General features: G+C 39.9%; 1 protein-coding gene across 2 annotated transcripts in view; it reads left to right on the top strand.

The window, feature by feature from the left end:
• The window catches only part of LMO7 (LIM domain 7), a 131923-nt gene that overhangs the window by 54779 nt on the left and 61127 nt on the right, over nt 1-16017 (top strand). For both annotated transcript variants that reach the window (XM_066313394.1, XM_066313395.1), the window contains exon 4: nt 2096-2202. In XM_066313394.1, coding sequence (XP_066169491.1) covers nt 2096-2202 — 107 coding nt within the window. The remainder of the gene's footprint in view (nt 1-2095; nt 2203-16017) is intronic.

A 16017-nucleotide genomic window follows, 5' to 3' on the forward strand; every position in this document is an offset into this window, starting at 1 on the left:
TTTATCAGGGGGTTGATGCTTGATAGGTTTAATTGCTGAAACACTTTCAAAATTAATTCTCTCATGTCCCAGTAGTTTGGTGGTTGTGCAGCCAAGCATCCACTGATGAGCAACTCCTCTGCTTTGTTTTTGTTGCTCTCAGGGTGTAGATGACATCTATTTTTCTAAACCTGACCCTTCTTCCTTGTTTACCTGCACAATTTGCAGCCCTGTGGGTGACATAACCCATTGGTCTGGGAGTGTGCTCTGAGTTGTGGTGACTGGTGAGACCGATCAGACCATGTTGCCTTCCCTGGTGTTGGTGTCAGTTCATTACCTTGGAGTTACTCATTCTTTCTGCTCTGCTGCTTTCTTCTTGTCCCGTACTTGCCAGTTTCTTAGGCTCCCTAGTCCCCTGAACATTACCCGATGGTTGTTTAGCAAGTAGTTCATCCTCTTGCAATGATACTATAGCCTGTGGCTTCTTCCATGCAGAGGAAATAGCGCCGTTTCAACTCCTTGCTGTTTTGATACTAATGTGACACTCAAATATTAATTGAATAAAGTTGACACATCTAGCCAGCTTTCCCCATATTCATGGAAAGAAAAAAGGGGCACTGCATGGAAAGGAAAAATAAATGCCTCTTCTGAGGCTGCATCTCCCAGCATGAAGCTCTTCCCTGGGTAAATACGCACGCAGCCCCCTGGGCACTGCAGGGGCCGGTGCCTGGGCATAGGTGAGGCTGCCTGTCCTCCATCCTTCCAGCTGCCTCCTCTCATCTGCCGCCACATGGTGTCCCCCGTGTTTGCCATTATGTTGCAGCCCCCACCGTGGCACCCTGCATCAGGCCTTGGGGCATAACCTTCACGGTATGAGACACCTGGGATCTTTCAGATGTGGTAACGCAGAGCCCGCAGCCTGCATGAGGAATACCTTGCTCAAATATTTTCCATGAATTAAGCCATGTTTACAGACTGATAAGAAATACTAGAATCCCAGGGACCTTCAAAACAGAAGGTTGTGGAGATTCTTGGGTTTATTTTACTTTCTGTATTAGAAGCAGCTGTTATTTTCTTTGTAGATTGTTATTTTTAAAATGAATTTCAAATGAAGGAATAACTGTTACATTCAGTGATTATGTGTCAAAAAAAAAAAGTTTAAAGCATATAAAACTACTAAAGCAGAGTTTCTCTATACTATGGAATTCTGATACCAGCACCTTGACTTACAAACTCTTACTGACAGGGCTGTGTGTAGCTTATGAATTAAGTAACTGCATGTACCTTTTCCTTTGGCTTGCAGCTGAAGGAAGCAAGTGCGCAAGAGGGCACATTCTTTTGTTGTTGATAGCATTCCGCCTTAACGAGAAGGAATTTCTTGCCCATTGCCCACTGTTTATGAAGTGGAAAGAGATCACTAAGTTGCATAATCTCTCTCTATATGATTAGATTTATTCTTTTTTTAGCATTTCTCTCATGGGTTTGTCCATCCTGCAACAGGTGCAGAGAGTGGGTGCTGCACCTATATTTTGTTACAGATCAGTGTGAAGTTGGGGGGGGGTTGGTGTGGGAAGGGGAGGAACTCGAAGGAGAGAATCCCCCCCCAAAGTGAGGCAGCAGCAGCTCTGAATACAGTTTGGTTTCTGTCTCTCCAGAGCTTTGCTCAGCAACCAAACCCAGACTCCAGGTGCAGTATTCCCTCATCAGTCTGTGAGCATAGAAACGAAGAGTCCCTCCTCTTCTTCCTCCCCTGCCAAGAGTTTCTGGGTGGTGAATGTCAGTAGCTGGAGTTATTTTTAAAGGCAAGAGGTGAGGCTTGTCGTGCAAAGCTAGGAAGAGGGCGTTTGTTTGCTGAGCAGAGCTGACATCAAAGTGGAGATTGCTGCCTACTGGCTGCCTTATGCCAGGTAATCTTTAACGTACCCCTCAGTCCCTGCGATCGCAGCCCAGCCTGCCTGTGTGCATGAGAAACGAGCAGTGTTTATGATCCAGAAGATTGCTTTTCCAGTATTATTTACGTGAGCTGGACTTTGACATTTAAAAGCTCGCACTAATCATCTTGCAAAACCTGCTTAGTGCTCTTAACTGAGCAACTGCTTTCTACTTCTCTTTGCAGGATAATATAAATGTTTTTCTGAAAGCGTGTGAAAACATTGGACTGAAAGAAGCTCAGCTTTTTCACCCGGGAGATCTTCAGGATTTGTCCAATCGAGTTACAGTCAAGTGAGTTTTGTGGTTTTGTTTTCTCCTTTCCCTTCTCCCTCTAAGCTCTTTCACGGTCTTTTTTGTTTTTAATATTTGCCTATGGAAAATTCTTCTTTTAATCTGTGAGCAATTCTGAATACTGTGGTGAGGGTTTAAGCCTTGTTAAAGCTAGTGAATAAGACTTGCAGAAATGTAATTTAAAAATGAAGTATTATAATAATAATACTTAAGCAAACTAATTGTTAATGAATATTTACAACATTTAATATGAGATGGAAACGGTTCAGCTTATTTTAGACTTGGAGCAAAACTATTAAATATATCAAAAGCATCACTTTTCTTTATGATTTGTGATTACCAATGTAAATTTGAAAGGCTGAGGTGATACTAGTGATACTTATCCAAATGGATTTGGGGCTTAGGTATGGTGTTCCTAAAGCACTGCTGGTCTTGCCACTCCAAGTATTAATCGGATGTTTGTCTCTGAGTGTCACATCCCCTGTCAAGGGGTATGTGTGTGTCTGTGTGAGTAGGAATTAAGTACTGAATTGCATGAAGGGTAGTTGGTATGTTTGTGGACGTGGGAGTTTTCCTGTGAAATAGCAGTGGCTTGGTTCTGATACATATTTAGTGGATTTTCATATTTCAAGACTGCTGTGTCTCCTAATAAGAATTTTATTAGCAGTTTCTGAGAGATTAGGGTGAAACTTTACCGTGTAGACAGGTGTTTTAAGATAAATAAGTTGGGGCAAAAATCATCGTAGAGCATCTTGAGTTGTTACAGTATGAAATGTTTTTATTATATTAGGACAAAGGGGTGATTTTACTGTCTCCAAAAAATAAAATCTTTGGTGGGTTCTGCTGGAAACCTGTCAAGTTAAATGTGAAGGATTGATTCCTGTCTTAAATTTCCAGTTTTATCAAAGAGGAACAGGCACTAATCCTTCTGTAAATACAAGGGAAAAAAATACTGTGAAGTGACATGGAACTGCTTTAATTAGAAAGAAATCTCTTGTAGGTGGATTGGGTGGTAGCCTGTTGACATGCTCTCTGCCTGGTTTCGGAATGAAAGTTCATAATGTTTTGAGGTCTGATACCTGAGATGGCAAATGTGTTTTCCAGTCTTTGGCTCATACCTGAAATGTAATTTCCCACTAATCTGGTGTTTAGGGACTTGGCACCCTTCCAGGACATTGGTATTCTCTCTGCTGGCTCCTACGTCATGCCAAAGTCATGCCAAAAGCTGGAGGGTTGGTAACCTCTGCTGCACTCAAATTACCCACTAAGCCCCAGCAAAAGTTATTTTGGTGGAGGTTTGCTCCAAGGGTATGACTGGGAAGGGTTGGAGGCGGTCAGGAGCTGGTGTTCAATAGCGACGAGCTGGAGCCCCGGGGAGGTGGAGAGAGCAAACTGTTGTGTAAGGTGTGTTGTCCAACTCGTCCTGACATTAAACCACAGCACCCAAGCGAGGTCAGCCATGAAATTCATCCAGTGGGTCTGTAACTGAGGCATTTTTCGGTCCTTTCAGCATCTCCAGTTCCCTTCCCGGCTCCGTGAGCAGGGAGTAAGGCTGGAATTTGAAGTTGTCACGAGGCAACGGGGGCTTTACATCTTACCTCCTCAGCAATGGTTTAATTAGTGTTTTTCAAAAAGGCAGATTTAACTATTGAGTGCTTCTTATGGACAGCAATGTGGGGGGTCTGGGTTAGAGTCAAAAGAGCTGCCAGCCATACAACCATGTTCTTGTAATTTGCTTCAGTATGAGTTTGCTTCCCCACACATTATATATCATATGACAGTCCCACAGTGTGTATTAAATGCTTACACAGTAATTCAAAACTTCTGTATCTGAGCATGCTGTAAAGTGGTGTCCTAACTATACTAGCACTTTTGATGTATTTAGGAGGTTCAAGAGGGACAGGAGGGAAGTTTTATTCCAAGAAATAAAGGAAATATATTACATGAAGATAATGCTCTCCATTGAAAAGTTAATTTTAAAATAATTTTATTACCCAGAGGACAAGCCATTCTTCAGAGAATTTTCAGACATTTATATTTGTGTATGGAGAGAAATGCTGTCTGATCAGGATTTTTTAATAGAAATAAGTAATTTCATACATTCAAGATGAATTACAAATATCTTCAAAACTTGTAGGATGCCAGGCCTCAGAAAAGGGGTACTATTTAATGTCATGCTTTTGTGTTATCCTCTGTTAACTGTAGTTTCATAATTAAAAGTAAATAATTTCTTGTCACCAGGATGGAAAACTTTTAGTCTGCTGACATATTTAAATGATTGCATTTTTGGATTTCTAACATTCCTAAGCAAATTCATTTTGTTGCTGTCACCTGAGGCTAATTGCCCACATCTTAAAGCAGCTGTGATATGTTGTATGGGATAACATTAATGTGTGCCTGAAGCAGTGTGTGTTTTGACACCGCAAGAGGACTGCTGTGTTCTGTTGTTGCACCACTGTTAGCACAGGGGTTTTTTTATCTACTCAAAATAGATTAAATAAACTGTTGCTTAGAAAAGTCAGTTTAACAGGCTGGGGTGTCAGAGAGCAGGGTGCTGGTAGGACACACGCATATACTGTCAGGTATGACAAGGTGCTTGATTTGCCTTGGATGTTGAAAATCGGTCAGAGGAAGGTACCATTAAAAGGGTGGGTCTGCTTCTGCTGCTAAGAAGGACAGAAGAGCTGTCATCTTATGTAAGAGCAAAACCAGTCTTTCACACTGTCTGGGAGGTTGCATCTGTGTCCCTGTCACACTTGTTCCATTGATCTGACAGCTCTGGTGCTGGGCAGGTCCTCAGGTGGAACACCTACCTCTTGAAGTGGATGAGCTCTGTGAAGTGGTGCTCCATGTGCTTCTCCTGTCTCTGCTGCCTGGAGGTTATGTGTGGTTTCTCCTATTTACCTTATGGGAAATCATATGCCCTCAGGCTGTTGGTATCTCAGACTCCCATCCTGTCCCACCTGGGCAGGCTCCTTTCCCAGCAGGAGAAATTATTTTCTCCTTGTACTTTATTTATGAGTGTGCTGCCTTTCCCTGTACCTTTGCTGACAGCACTCGATCTGATCAACACCTCCACAAAGCCCTTCAGAATTACCAAACTCTTATGTGATGCAGCGTTCTTGTGTCAACTGAGTTAAGGTCGAGACCCTCAGTTCCTCATTAACAGAATCTGTTCTGAGAAAATGGTCTTTCTATCTGGCGAGGAGGCTACACTTTCACTTGTATTTTGTTTTCTCTGGCAATGGAGATAATGCACAGGCATGATGTGAAATGCTCCTCTATAATTACTAGAAGTAATCTGGGACAAGAGAAGTAAGAATCCTCTTACATACCCAGACTTTCAGTTCCAAGTGATTATGTGATTATCCTTTTTGCAAAGAAAAAGCTCCTTAAAATTTCATTGTTTAGAAGTTTGTGTGAAAAAGGCTGGCTAAAATTACTGGTTGCTGCTCCAAGCCTTGCAAACTTTATGCTTTGCCAGAACAGCAAGATTAGTAGTTGGGTGGTGTGGAAAAACAGTCCTGGCATGGATGGTCTCTTTTCTGCCAGTGAAAATGGGAGTGTGGATTAATGTCTGAGATTTATAGTTCAGTCTTTCTGTAAATCTGCAGAAGTTATTGCTCAGTAGTATAGTACACCAATATGTCATGTGTTCCAAGAAGGATCATCCAGATGGACTTATTCCTCACATACCCTGTCTGGCAGTTATATGCATATTGTCTTGTTCAGTGGCTAGTTATTTGTGTAAATGCATATTTGTCCCTCTTCAGTTCTTTTGGTAAATTTGATTTTTTTGTTTTTCAGCATAGGGTTTTATTATTTCTAATTGGAGATGTTGTTTTAAAACCCAGCAGCTAGTGAAGGTTTTTAAAATTTATTTATACTAATGCAAGATTGACTTAATACTTCATTTGATTCTGTTTTGGTTCTGTCAACTAAGAATGTAATACAAGCTTAGTGACTCTCAGTTGTCAGCATGGTTACTATTTAAAAATGTTAAGTACTTCCTTACCCAGCTCTTTAGGGATGACACACCCAGTTGTTCCCAGCTGTGGAAGACCTCTTAATAAAATCATACCATGGAGTTAAAAGGCAGATTTCACATAGGCAGACACCAGACCTCAATTCTGATGGTTTATCTCAATTATCAGTTTTAAAGGAGACAGCCTTAACACTCAGACTGAGTGTAAATTCAAGTTTGTTTGTTTGAAGCAAATTAATTCTTCTACATGAAGAAATATATAATTCTGTAAAATGAGATATCCAGTTGAAGAATATAATGAAATTCTAATATTAAAGCCAAAAAAAAAGGTAGGTTAATAGATTAAAACATCATGCCAGGAAAAAAAAAAAAACCCAAAGAAAATTCTGTAAAAAACTGTAAAATTCTGAAAAAAACTGTAAAATCCTAAATAGAAAACTTTTTTTAAAGCTACCACAGCCCTGAGTTTTGATCTTGAAGTTTTACTATAGTTATTTCATTTTTTAATAATAGAGCAAATTAAAAATACCTGGATCCCATTAATATTACTACTACATTGTTATATTTAGAGTATGTCTTGAATGAAACTCAAAAACTGAGGCCCCACCTGAAGCACTGTGTCCAGCTCTCAGGCACCCACCACTGGAAGTATGTGGGTCTGCTGGAGTGACTCTGGAACAGGGCCATGAAAATGAACAAGGACCGCCTCTCATCTGAAGATAGGCTGAGAGAGCTGGGACTGTTCAGCCTGGAGAAGAGAAGGCTCCAAGGAGACCTTCCAGCACCTAAAAGGGGTCTAAAAGAATGATGGAGAAGGGACTTGTCACAGACAAATAAGATAAGACAAGGGGTAGTAGTTTTAAACTGGAAAAGGATGGGTTTAGTTTTAGATATTGGGAAGAAATTGTTTACTGTGAGAATGGTGTGGCACTGGAATAGATGGAACTGTCAATGTTCCATTCTTGAAAGTGTTTGAGGCCAGGTTGGATGGGCCTTTGAGCAATCTGATCTGGTGTGGGAGGTGTCCCTTCCCTTCCCAAACCATTCTATGATTTTTTTCCCAAGTGACTGGAAGTACCTCATCACACTGCAGAACCTGGTATTTGGATTAGCCTTCATCTTTTGGTGGCCTGCACTTTTTCCACAAATTCATTATCAATCTTGTAATGTGTTAATTCTATAAAGCAAATGGAAAACCTTGTTGGGGAAATTTAGCTGAAGTGGGACTACGTGCATACGCGAGACGAAATAACAGAGCTCTGACTTTGGCCCTGGCATTTTAGAATTTTGGGCAGTTTTTAACTTAATCCAATCAATGTTTCTTTAGCATAATCTTTTCCCATGAATTCTTAAACAAAAAGCAATCCTGGAAAAGTTAAAATGCCATACTTTCTGTAACATAAAGCTCTATATAGCTAAAGCCAACTGGAGAGAAGTAACAACTGTTACATGCTGTGTTCATCCTTGTGTCCCTGCATTTCAGCTGAGCTTTTGAGACAGGCTCTCTATTTCAGTTCAGAGATACTACTTTCTGAATTTAAAATACTACCAAAAAAAGTTGTTCAGAGAATAGATGCTTTCAAAATAAAACCAGAGAAAATTAGGCAGTTGCTGTTTGGTATGGCTGTAAGCACGTATTCTGTACCCATTGTTCCATTTGCAGCAGGATATATTTCATAGGGTGCTCTTCTGATTATAAAAGAATGAGCTATTATACAAACCTTAAGTATTTTAAACACTTGTACAGATTCACTACATGGCATATTACAACTTGTCTCTTTTTAAGAAACCCTCACCTCTTAGGGTTTATCAGAAGGGAAGCCTTCTAGCAGTGAGTTAAGCTAAACACAGTGCCCTCTAGTACCTATCTTCTTTGTCCTGTAATTTAAATTACAATACTCCCAGTTCTTCCTTTCAGTGATGAAATTGCCTCACTTGGTCTTTTGGATGCAGCCATTAACTGAGTAGATCTAATAGGATTCCTAAAAATAAGAGTGAAAATAAGTAGCAGATAGCACTGAAAGAAGTTACACCTGCTTTTAGCTAAGTTTAGTCCCTTAGCGTTTTACTGGTTTTGTGGTAGGAGGTAGCTGTGCACTATTTCCTTGTATAGTAGATAGTGAATTAAAAAATATATCTTTTCAGATAGTAGTTGCTGTTTCTTATGACTTGAATGTTCTTCCTGTCTAGTCCTAGGGAATATGCTGCATTTCCTGATTCCACTTGTGTTTCCTGCTCAGGGTACTTTTTTGCAGGGTAAACAAAGGCAAAGTGAAACTTCTGTTCTGTGGGATGAATGTTAACCATTTCTTCAGACCACTGAAGAAAGCAATCTACATAGAAATTCCTGAAAAGATGATCTTTTTTAATGGAAAACTGTTGTCAGGACTTTTGGAAATTTGTTTTGGAAAGAGCTTTAATTGTAAAAGCAATACCACACCTCAGTATTTGGAGCTATTTTTTTGGTTTGTTTTACCAGTATCACTCAACTTTGTTTAAACTGTTTGGCAAATCGGATACCTGAAAGTTTGAGGTGTGATGAGGAGACACTCTTTTGGGACTTGTGTCCTATTTTGTCCTTCAGGAAGAGCTGTCATATTTTGCTCAAAAGAGAGTCAAATACCCTGAAAATGGATACTTGAAAAACCAAACCAAACAGAAGAAAAACCAACCAAACAAGACCTCAAACAAACCCCAAAAACAACAATGAAAGGAGAGAGAATGCAGATCAATTTGTGGACAGATAATTCAGAGCTGGTGTTTTCTATCGATAATACTGAATTTGCGTTCTTCCATGTCTGATATATTTGCTTAGATACTATATCACCTTGATTATTTTTGCTCGAGAATTTAATGCTTATAATAAGAGACTATAATAGAGCTGAACCTGAACTTGCTCTGCTGATTTTTCCAAGAAACATGCATTTTAATGAGTTGAAAAACTTATTTTCTAATTTGAACTCAAAATTAAAAAAAAAAAACCCAACCAACTCAAAACACTCACACAACGTGGAACCACCCTTTCCTGCCTTTTTATTCTGTGTAGAATAGAAAGTTGTGAGATGGATGAAAGCCAAGTGTTTCAGTGCACAAAGTACAAAAATGATTGGACCAAAACTTATGCCTCTTTAAATTGTCTTGCTTATACCTATGTGATTGAAGAGTCAATCATCCTAAAAGCTTCAGCATTTTAGAAACTATCTTTGAATTCAAGCTCAGGTGAAACAAATAAGAGACAGCTTTTTGTGGGTCTTGAAAACTGAAATGCAAACCATTTAACCAAAATTGAATTAGGACAATGGACGTGAGTTTTCCCCATTTATATTCAGGGAAATAACATTTTTTACACATATGGTTGTAATAGGGCTTTATTGTGGTAACTAAGTTTCCTAGTGACAGTTCCCTTGAAACGGAGAAGTGCAGCACCCTCACTTCAGATTAACTCTAGAAATGTTTCTACATTTTTGTAAGTGTAAATTCTCTTTTGCTATGGACATTGTCAAAAAAATGTATTTCCTTCCTGGATATAGCTATATTCTAAATGTTGAAATTGCTGTAATTTTTTTTTAATGATATAACTAACTTGAAGATTAGTCACTTCATGGGTTTTTCTTTTTTTAGTACTTTGGACAATTATGCAGAGATAAAGAAAAAATTGGTTTTCTTCAGTCTTGTGAAGCTGATGTACTTAAGTGTAAAATATTTGTGCTCATGTCACTAATCTGCACAAATAGTAAATCATTCCAGTAAAAACGTTGTAGGCAATAAAATATGTTCCAGACTTTGGACCATACTTGCTAGAAATTTGCCTCCAGTTCTTCAGTGTAAAGTCTATAAAGTGTTGGGTGTGGAGCTATTTAATCTGTCTACTTTATTTTCTGGTCATTATGAATAATATTTGAGATAGATCATTTTTGCTGTTGAGTAATTTAACAGTTAATAATTTACACTTCCTTTTTGAGATTATACTTTTGATAGCGTTTGCTTTTACAGTTTACTTATTTTGTGAAGATGATTCTGCTGTAAGAATGAAGAACTCTGGAGTTCTGCACCTGTGCCTACACATGTGCGGGAGGAGTTTGAACAATTTGGAATAACAATTCATTTAGCATGTTAGTTGTATGGAAAGCAATTCAGGTATCTCTAGTGACACAGAGCCATAGGCTTATATTGGAATTCAGGTAGTTCTGCTACAGAAGTGCAAGATTCACTGAAGGAGATTGCATTAGCTTTCCGCTGAATTGCCTTGGTTTGTTTAAGGTCCTCATTTTTGATTCTGTTAAATTTCAGAAGTATCTCTGGGATAACTTGGGGGGAGTTGGGGAGGGAGGGGCTCCCTCCCCATTATTACTGAAGGCCTTTACAATGCTTTTTCAAGTTTTTTTTTACCAGAAGTGTCTCTAGCATTTTATGATTCAGATGGGAATCCATCTAAATCTTAAATATCTGTATTCATTTTAATCCTCTAATTTCCCAGTTTATAAATGCAGTTTATAAAACAATGCATGAGAGGGGAAAACAGCATTTGTGATGAGTAGCTGTGATTACTTTATAAAAGAAAGTAAAGAGAAAGCCTGCATTTTTTCATAGTGGTTCTTTTTTCCTCCATACAAAAAAGTGTTTGTGTCTGATGTTGGGAATTGCATGACTTAGTAAAAGAATAAGCTTGTGTTAGTTAACATCAATTACACAGAAACATATATGCAAGTTCACTATAGTATTATTCTAAATTATATTTTACAGCTAAATTGCTGAAGTTCAGTTAGCTTTTCTGCAGACAACTCAACAGGAAGAGCTTCTATATTTAAAGAATGGGGGAAGCTGACTTCTTGAAGTTTTCCATGGATACAGAAGTTTGCCAGTTAAGCATACTCTGTAAATAGAGAAAGTAAAGCTGAACAGTGTATTAACAGTTTTTGATCGTACTTCATGCAAAACCCTACTTTTGGCCGTTTTTATTCCTGAGCTTTCAGAGATTTCTGTTCTAATTATTATTACTGCTTAATTGGAGCATTTACTGTATCCTTTAAAGTGACTTTATTGCCCTTTTTTTTTTTTTTTTGCTGTGAATGTTACAGAATGCAATTGGCAATGAAACGACTATTCCAAATATCCTTATAAACTGCATTTCCAGAGAGTTGCAGTGTTGTTTCCGTGTTGTCACTGATACCAATTAAACAAAATAATGTCTCACCACATGGTTAGATGATAAGAAGGGGCGGAGGGTTGGAAATAAAGAGCCCTATATAGCAGCCAAGCTTAACCACACAAAAGCATGTTTCTTTTAGATGATAGAGATCTCTTGTCTTTAAGAAACAAAAGGGAAAAAACCCCAACAACAAAAACAAAAGAAAATCCAACTGGAGAACTGAACAAGCTGGATGATCAAGCTCAGGATCTCCAGCCGTGAGCATCCTGGTGATCTCCGTTCCATTTGCTCCAGTTTATCAATGTCTTTCCTGTACTGTGAGACACCAAACTGGCGACAGCAGCATTATAGAGGTGGTATAATAAGTGCTGAGGAAAGGGGGAATGATGAGGTCTGTCGGCATTCTGGCCATGCTCCATTTTGCATGCCCATGCACCATTTCATTCAGTCCTGCGTGCTGTTGGCCAGTGTTGCCAGAATTGGCTGCTGAGGTTTGGCCAGGCAGGACTGCCAGGCCCAGCTCCCCACCCTACTCCGCAGTTGCAGGAATTAGGTCCATCCAGGGGGCAGGACTTGGACTTTGTGCTTATTGAATGTCATATGAGGTTTCTGCAGAGCCAGTCCTCCTGACAGCCCTGCCCACCAGCGTGTGTATCCCCTCCCTATGATTCCGTCTGTCCGGGGAGGGAGCCTGGTATCAGAAACTGACTCAGAAAGCAAAATTCTGAAAGCTGCTGCAGCTGGTTTCTGGGACTAGAGTAAGAAGGTTGACTAATGCTGATGATATTTCCTCTTTCCCTTCCAGAAAAAACGTCCTGCAAATGTAAACATGCACACACCTTTGAACCCAGTATGTACAGATATGCATCAACTGACGTGGATTCCAATGCATTATATGATAAAATATTTAACTGGGGCGGGGAAAGGGAGTCCAAGTTCAAAATACTTCTGCTCTTGCAAAGGCTATTAAATTACAGACAGCCACTTGTTCCCTGTGAATAACCACTGAACTACGCTTGTCAGATTTATGATGTAGTAATATATTCTTTTTAACTCTGTGATCTGCTGTTGTAAGATGCCCTCAGCTGTGATAATTTTCAGGGGTGAGGGATGTACTTGGTAAAGCCCTAGCTAAAAATGCCTGAGCTAACAGAAGGCACAGTTTATTTATGTGTAGTTTGACTTGAAGCAGTGATGTATTTTCAACACAGTTGTGTGCAGTTAGAGAATTACTGTACAATTCCCCAAACTAATCCTAACCTGTCCAAATATACCAGTGCTAACTAGTCTTTTAAACACCTTTTAGAAGTAGTTTTCGGTTTATTTTTTTCAGAAACTGTGTTCTTTTTATGTATAAAACAGAAGGAAATTTGGGTTATATTTTGAGAACAAGAAAATCAGAACAATTTCACTTCTGTGTATGAAATGATGAGTTCTGGAAAGCTAATACTGCTCAGGCCTGAGATAAAGGGGTCAGAAGTTTTGTGAAGGCAGTGTTCAGTGCTAGTCAAAAAAACCCCCAAACAAACAGAAGTACAACCAACCAAGCAAAAAAAAAAAAGAAGGACCCAACCTTACTCCAGAAACAAGTACTAGGAATAGGAAAAACAATTGCACTGTACTGTGCTGCTGTGGTTAATCTGGCATTTTCTCGTGCTGTAATACTATATGAAACTTTGGACTTGGATCATTTTCTCTTTTCTCATTTTCTCACTTGCCCAGATTCCCCCAAAAGCAGATCTATGGATCCCCCAAAAGCAGATCTTCACCCTCATGGCATCTCTCTGACTAAAACAGTAAGGTATAGCTTCCCCTGCAGGCTTAGTTAAGCACACTGAGAATCCTGAATGAGAGATGATGGATGAAGGGAAGAGCTGGACAAAGTTGCAAGTTTGAAACAAACAAATAAACAAATAAATACCAAACGAACAAACAAAAAACCCTAGCAGATGGTGTGGACAAGTGATTCAACTGGTCACTGCATGCCATGTTCTATGAATAATCAATGAAGGGGCAGTAAGCTTCCTTGCCAACAGATGATGTGGATGATCAAAGTTTACTTGCACTCAGGAGATAGTGGAGAAGTTTAAAGAAGAATCTTTTAAGAGTTGCTTAATATGTGGAAACCACATCTATCTTAGAGAGTCCACAAGGGAAAAGCATCTTTCCTGCTCTATTTTTGCTCTTCCTTAGACAACTACTTGGGATTACATGGGAAGATGAGATCCTGGGCTAGATATAGTTTTTGATCTGGCCCCGTATGGATGTTCCTGTGTGTGGTTTTGGAAAGGTTGCATACGGTAAAATCTGCTTTTAACTTCTGTAGCTCTATGGAAAACTCCAAGAGCAAAACTAAGGAAAAAACCAAACACAAATCATATGGAAGCAATTAATTTGATTTGATAAATCAATCAAGCAATCTGCCATTGTTAAGCTTTAGCAAATGTGGAACATTGTATGTGCAGCTATCTGAAAAAATGAATAAAATCATGGTAGGGCTCTTAATCCAGACCATTACCTGACTATTTCTCTATGTGACCAGTTTCTATAATCACAGGGAAAAATGTTATCATTAATTATCAGCAATTTAACATATGATTGTTTTTCATTAAGCCATTGGAAGTTTCATGGAAAGCTTCAGAAGAATAATGAATAAGAATGGCTGAAAGTCTGTTGAAATAAGCTGGCACATGTATTTGCCTGTGCTATATTCAGCATCGTTACTTAAAAGCTACTTTTGCTCTCAAAAGATCAGTTAATTTAAGAGGTTTTGTTACTGATTTTGGCATGGGAAGTGTAACTGTGAAATCACACATCAGATGGTTATGTAGAAGGCACACCCACACAGGTTGAATAAGCACAGAATAAGATGCATTGGTAATGATACCCTACTTGTCCTGCAAAACCCTCTCTCTCTGTGTGCAGAACATTTTATTCTTTGAAATCTGAGCTCGCCTCTGGTATTGAATATTGGCTGCTGTTGAGAAATCATATAAAATCACTTAGTGCTGGTGGTTCAGTAGTATTTGCCATTTCACTGTGATATTTTTATTCCCTCAAGAGGAAGAGAATCTCTTGCGAAAGGATAATTTTCTTTTTATAAATAACATTTTGTCTTTCTGAAGCATGTTCCTCTTGGAGCTGTAAGCAAAGTCCTCAGTTTAATTCTGTTTTCTCTAATACCTCTTAAATAATTTGTGAATGTATTCAACAAACTAGTTTAATAAATAACCTATACAGAAAACCCTAGTTATCCAAGTTATGCACTCAGCCTGGCATCATGATCATGACCTAACTGACGTGACTGTATTTGTAAATTACTTCTCTTTTTTGTTCAGTATTGTTTTTTTCATTGCTAGGATGAGATTTAAATCCACGAATCCGGGGAATGGTGGCACCAAACAGCACGAGTCTGAGTGCTTGAGTTTTTCTTTCTTGGGTGCCATGTGAGCAATGGGTGACCCAGCAGCTGCTCTCAGTGTCCATGAGGCTGCCAGTACAGGACAGCTAAAGCAGGTGCTCCGTGCTTGTGCTGTGTCAGGTGTAGGCCACAGTTGCTTGTTAAAATTCCTTCCTTTAATGGACAGTGTGAGTTTTATCAGGAGAAAAGCTGTAATGAAGGACTGGTACTTTTTTTGCTCAGAAAGTGTGTTTACACGTTGGGGCACTGCAGTGAAAGGGCAGACAGGGGTGGGGGAAGGGAAGTTGCACCCTCAGTCAGTTTGCAGATGACATCAATCTGAGCAGGAACATTGATCCATGGAGGGTAGGAAGGCTCTACAGAGGGATCTGGCCAGGCTGGATGGATGGGCTGAAGCCAGTTGGATGAGGTTCAACAAGGTGAAGTGCCAGGTCCTGCTCTTGGGTCTCCATACTCAATGCGTAGGGAAGAGTGGCTGGAAAGCTGCCCAGCGGAAAACGACCTGGGGGTGCTGGTTGACAGCCAGCTGAACATGAGCCACCAGTGTGCTCAGGTGGCCAAGCAGGCCAGTGGCATCCTGGCCTGGATCAGCAAGAGTGTGGCTAGCAGGGCCAGGGCAGTGATTGCCCCCCTGTACTCAGCACTGGAGAGGCCACACTTTAAATCCTGTGTCCAGTTCTGGGCCCTTCACTGCCAGAAAGACATTGAGGGGCTGGAATGTGCCCAGCGAGAAGGGCAGTGGAGCTGGGGAAGGGTCTGGAGCACAAGTCTGATGAGGATCAGCTGAGGGAGCAGAGGATGTTTAGCCTAAAAGGAGAAAAAGGCTCAGGGAAGGCCCTTATTGTTCTCCACAACTGCCTGAAAGAAGGGTGCAGCCAGGTGGGGGTCAGCCTCTTCTCTAAAGTAACAAGTGATAGGCCAAGAAGAAATGACCTCAAATAATGATAAATGGCCAACCAATTGTGGGGTTTAGAATTGAGGTTTAGGAAAATTTTCTATAATGAAACACAAGTCATTGGAAAAGGCTGTCCAGGGCAGTGGTAGAGTCACCATCCTTGGAGATACTGGTGAGACTTGTAGATGTGGCACCTGGGGACATGGTTTAATGGTGAACTTACAAGTGCTGCATTAATGGTCAGAGTCAGTGATCTTAAAGGCCTTTTCTAACCTAAACAATTCCATGGTCCTATCTTAATTAGGATTCAGGAGAGATGGAGAAGCAGTGAGCACTCAAAATTTCTTCTTGTCACCTGTTGCCTA

This window comes from Sylvia atricapilla, chromosome 2 (assembly GCF_009819655.1).
Source record: "Sylvia atricapilla isolate bSylAtr1 chromosome 2, bSylAtr1.pri, whole genome shotgun sequence".
Classification (NCBI taxonomy): Eukaryota; Metazoa; Chordata; class Aves; order Passeriformes; family Sylviidae; genus Sylvia; species Sylvia atricapilla.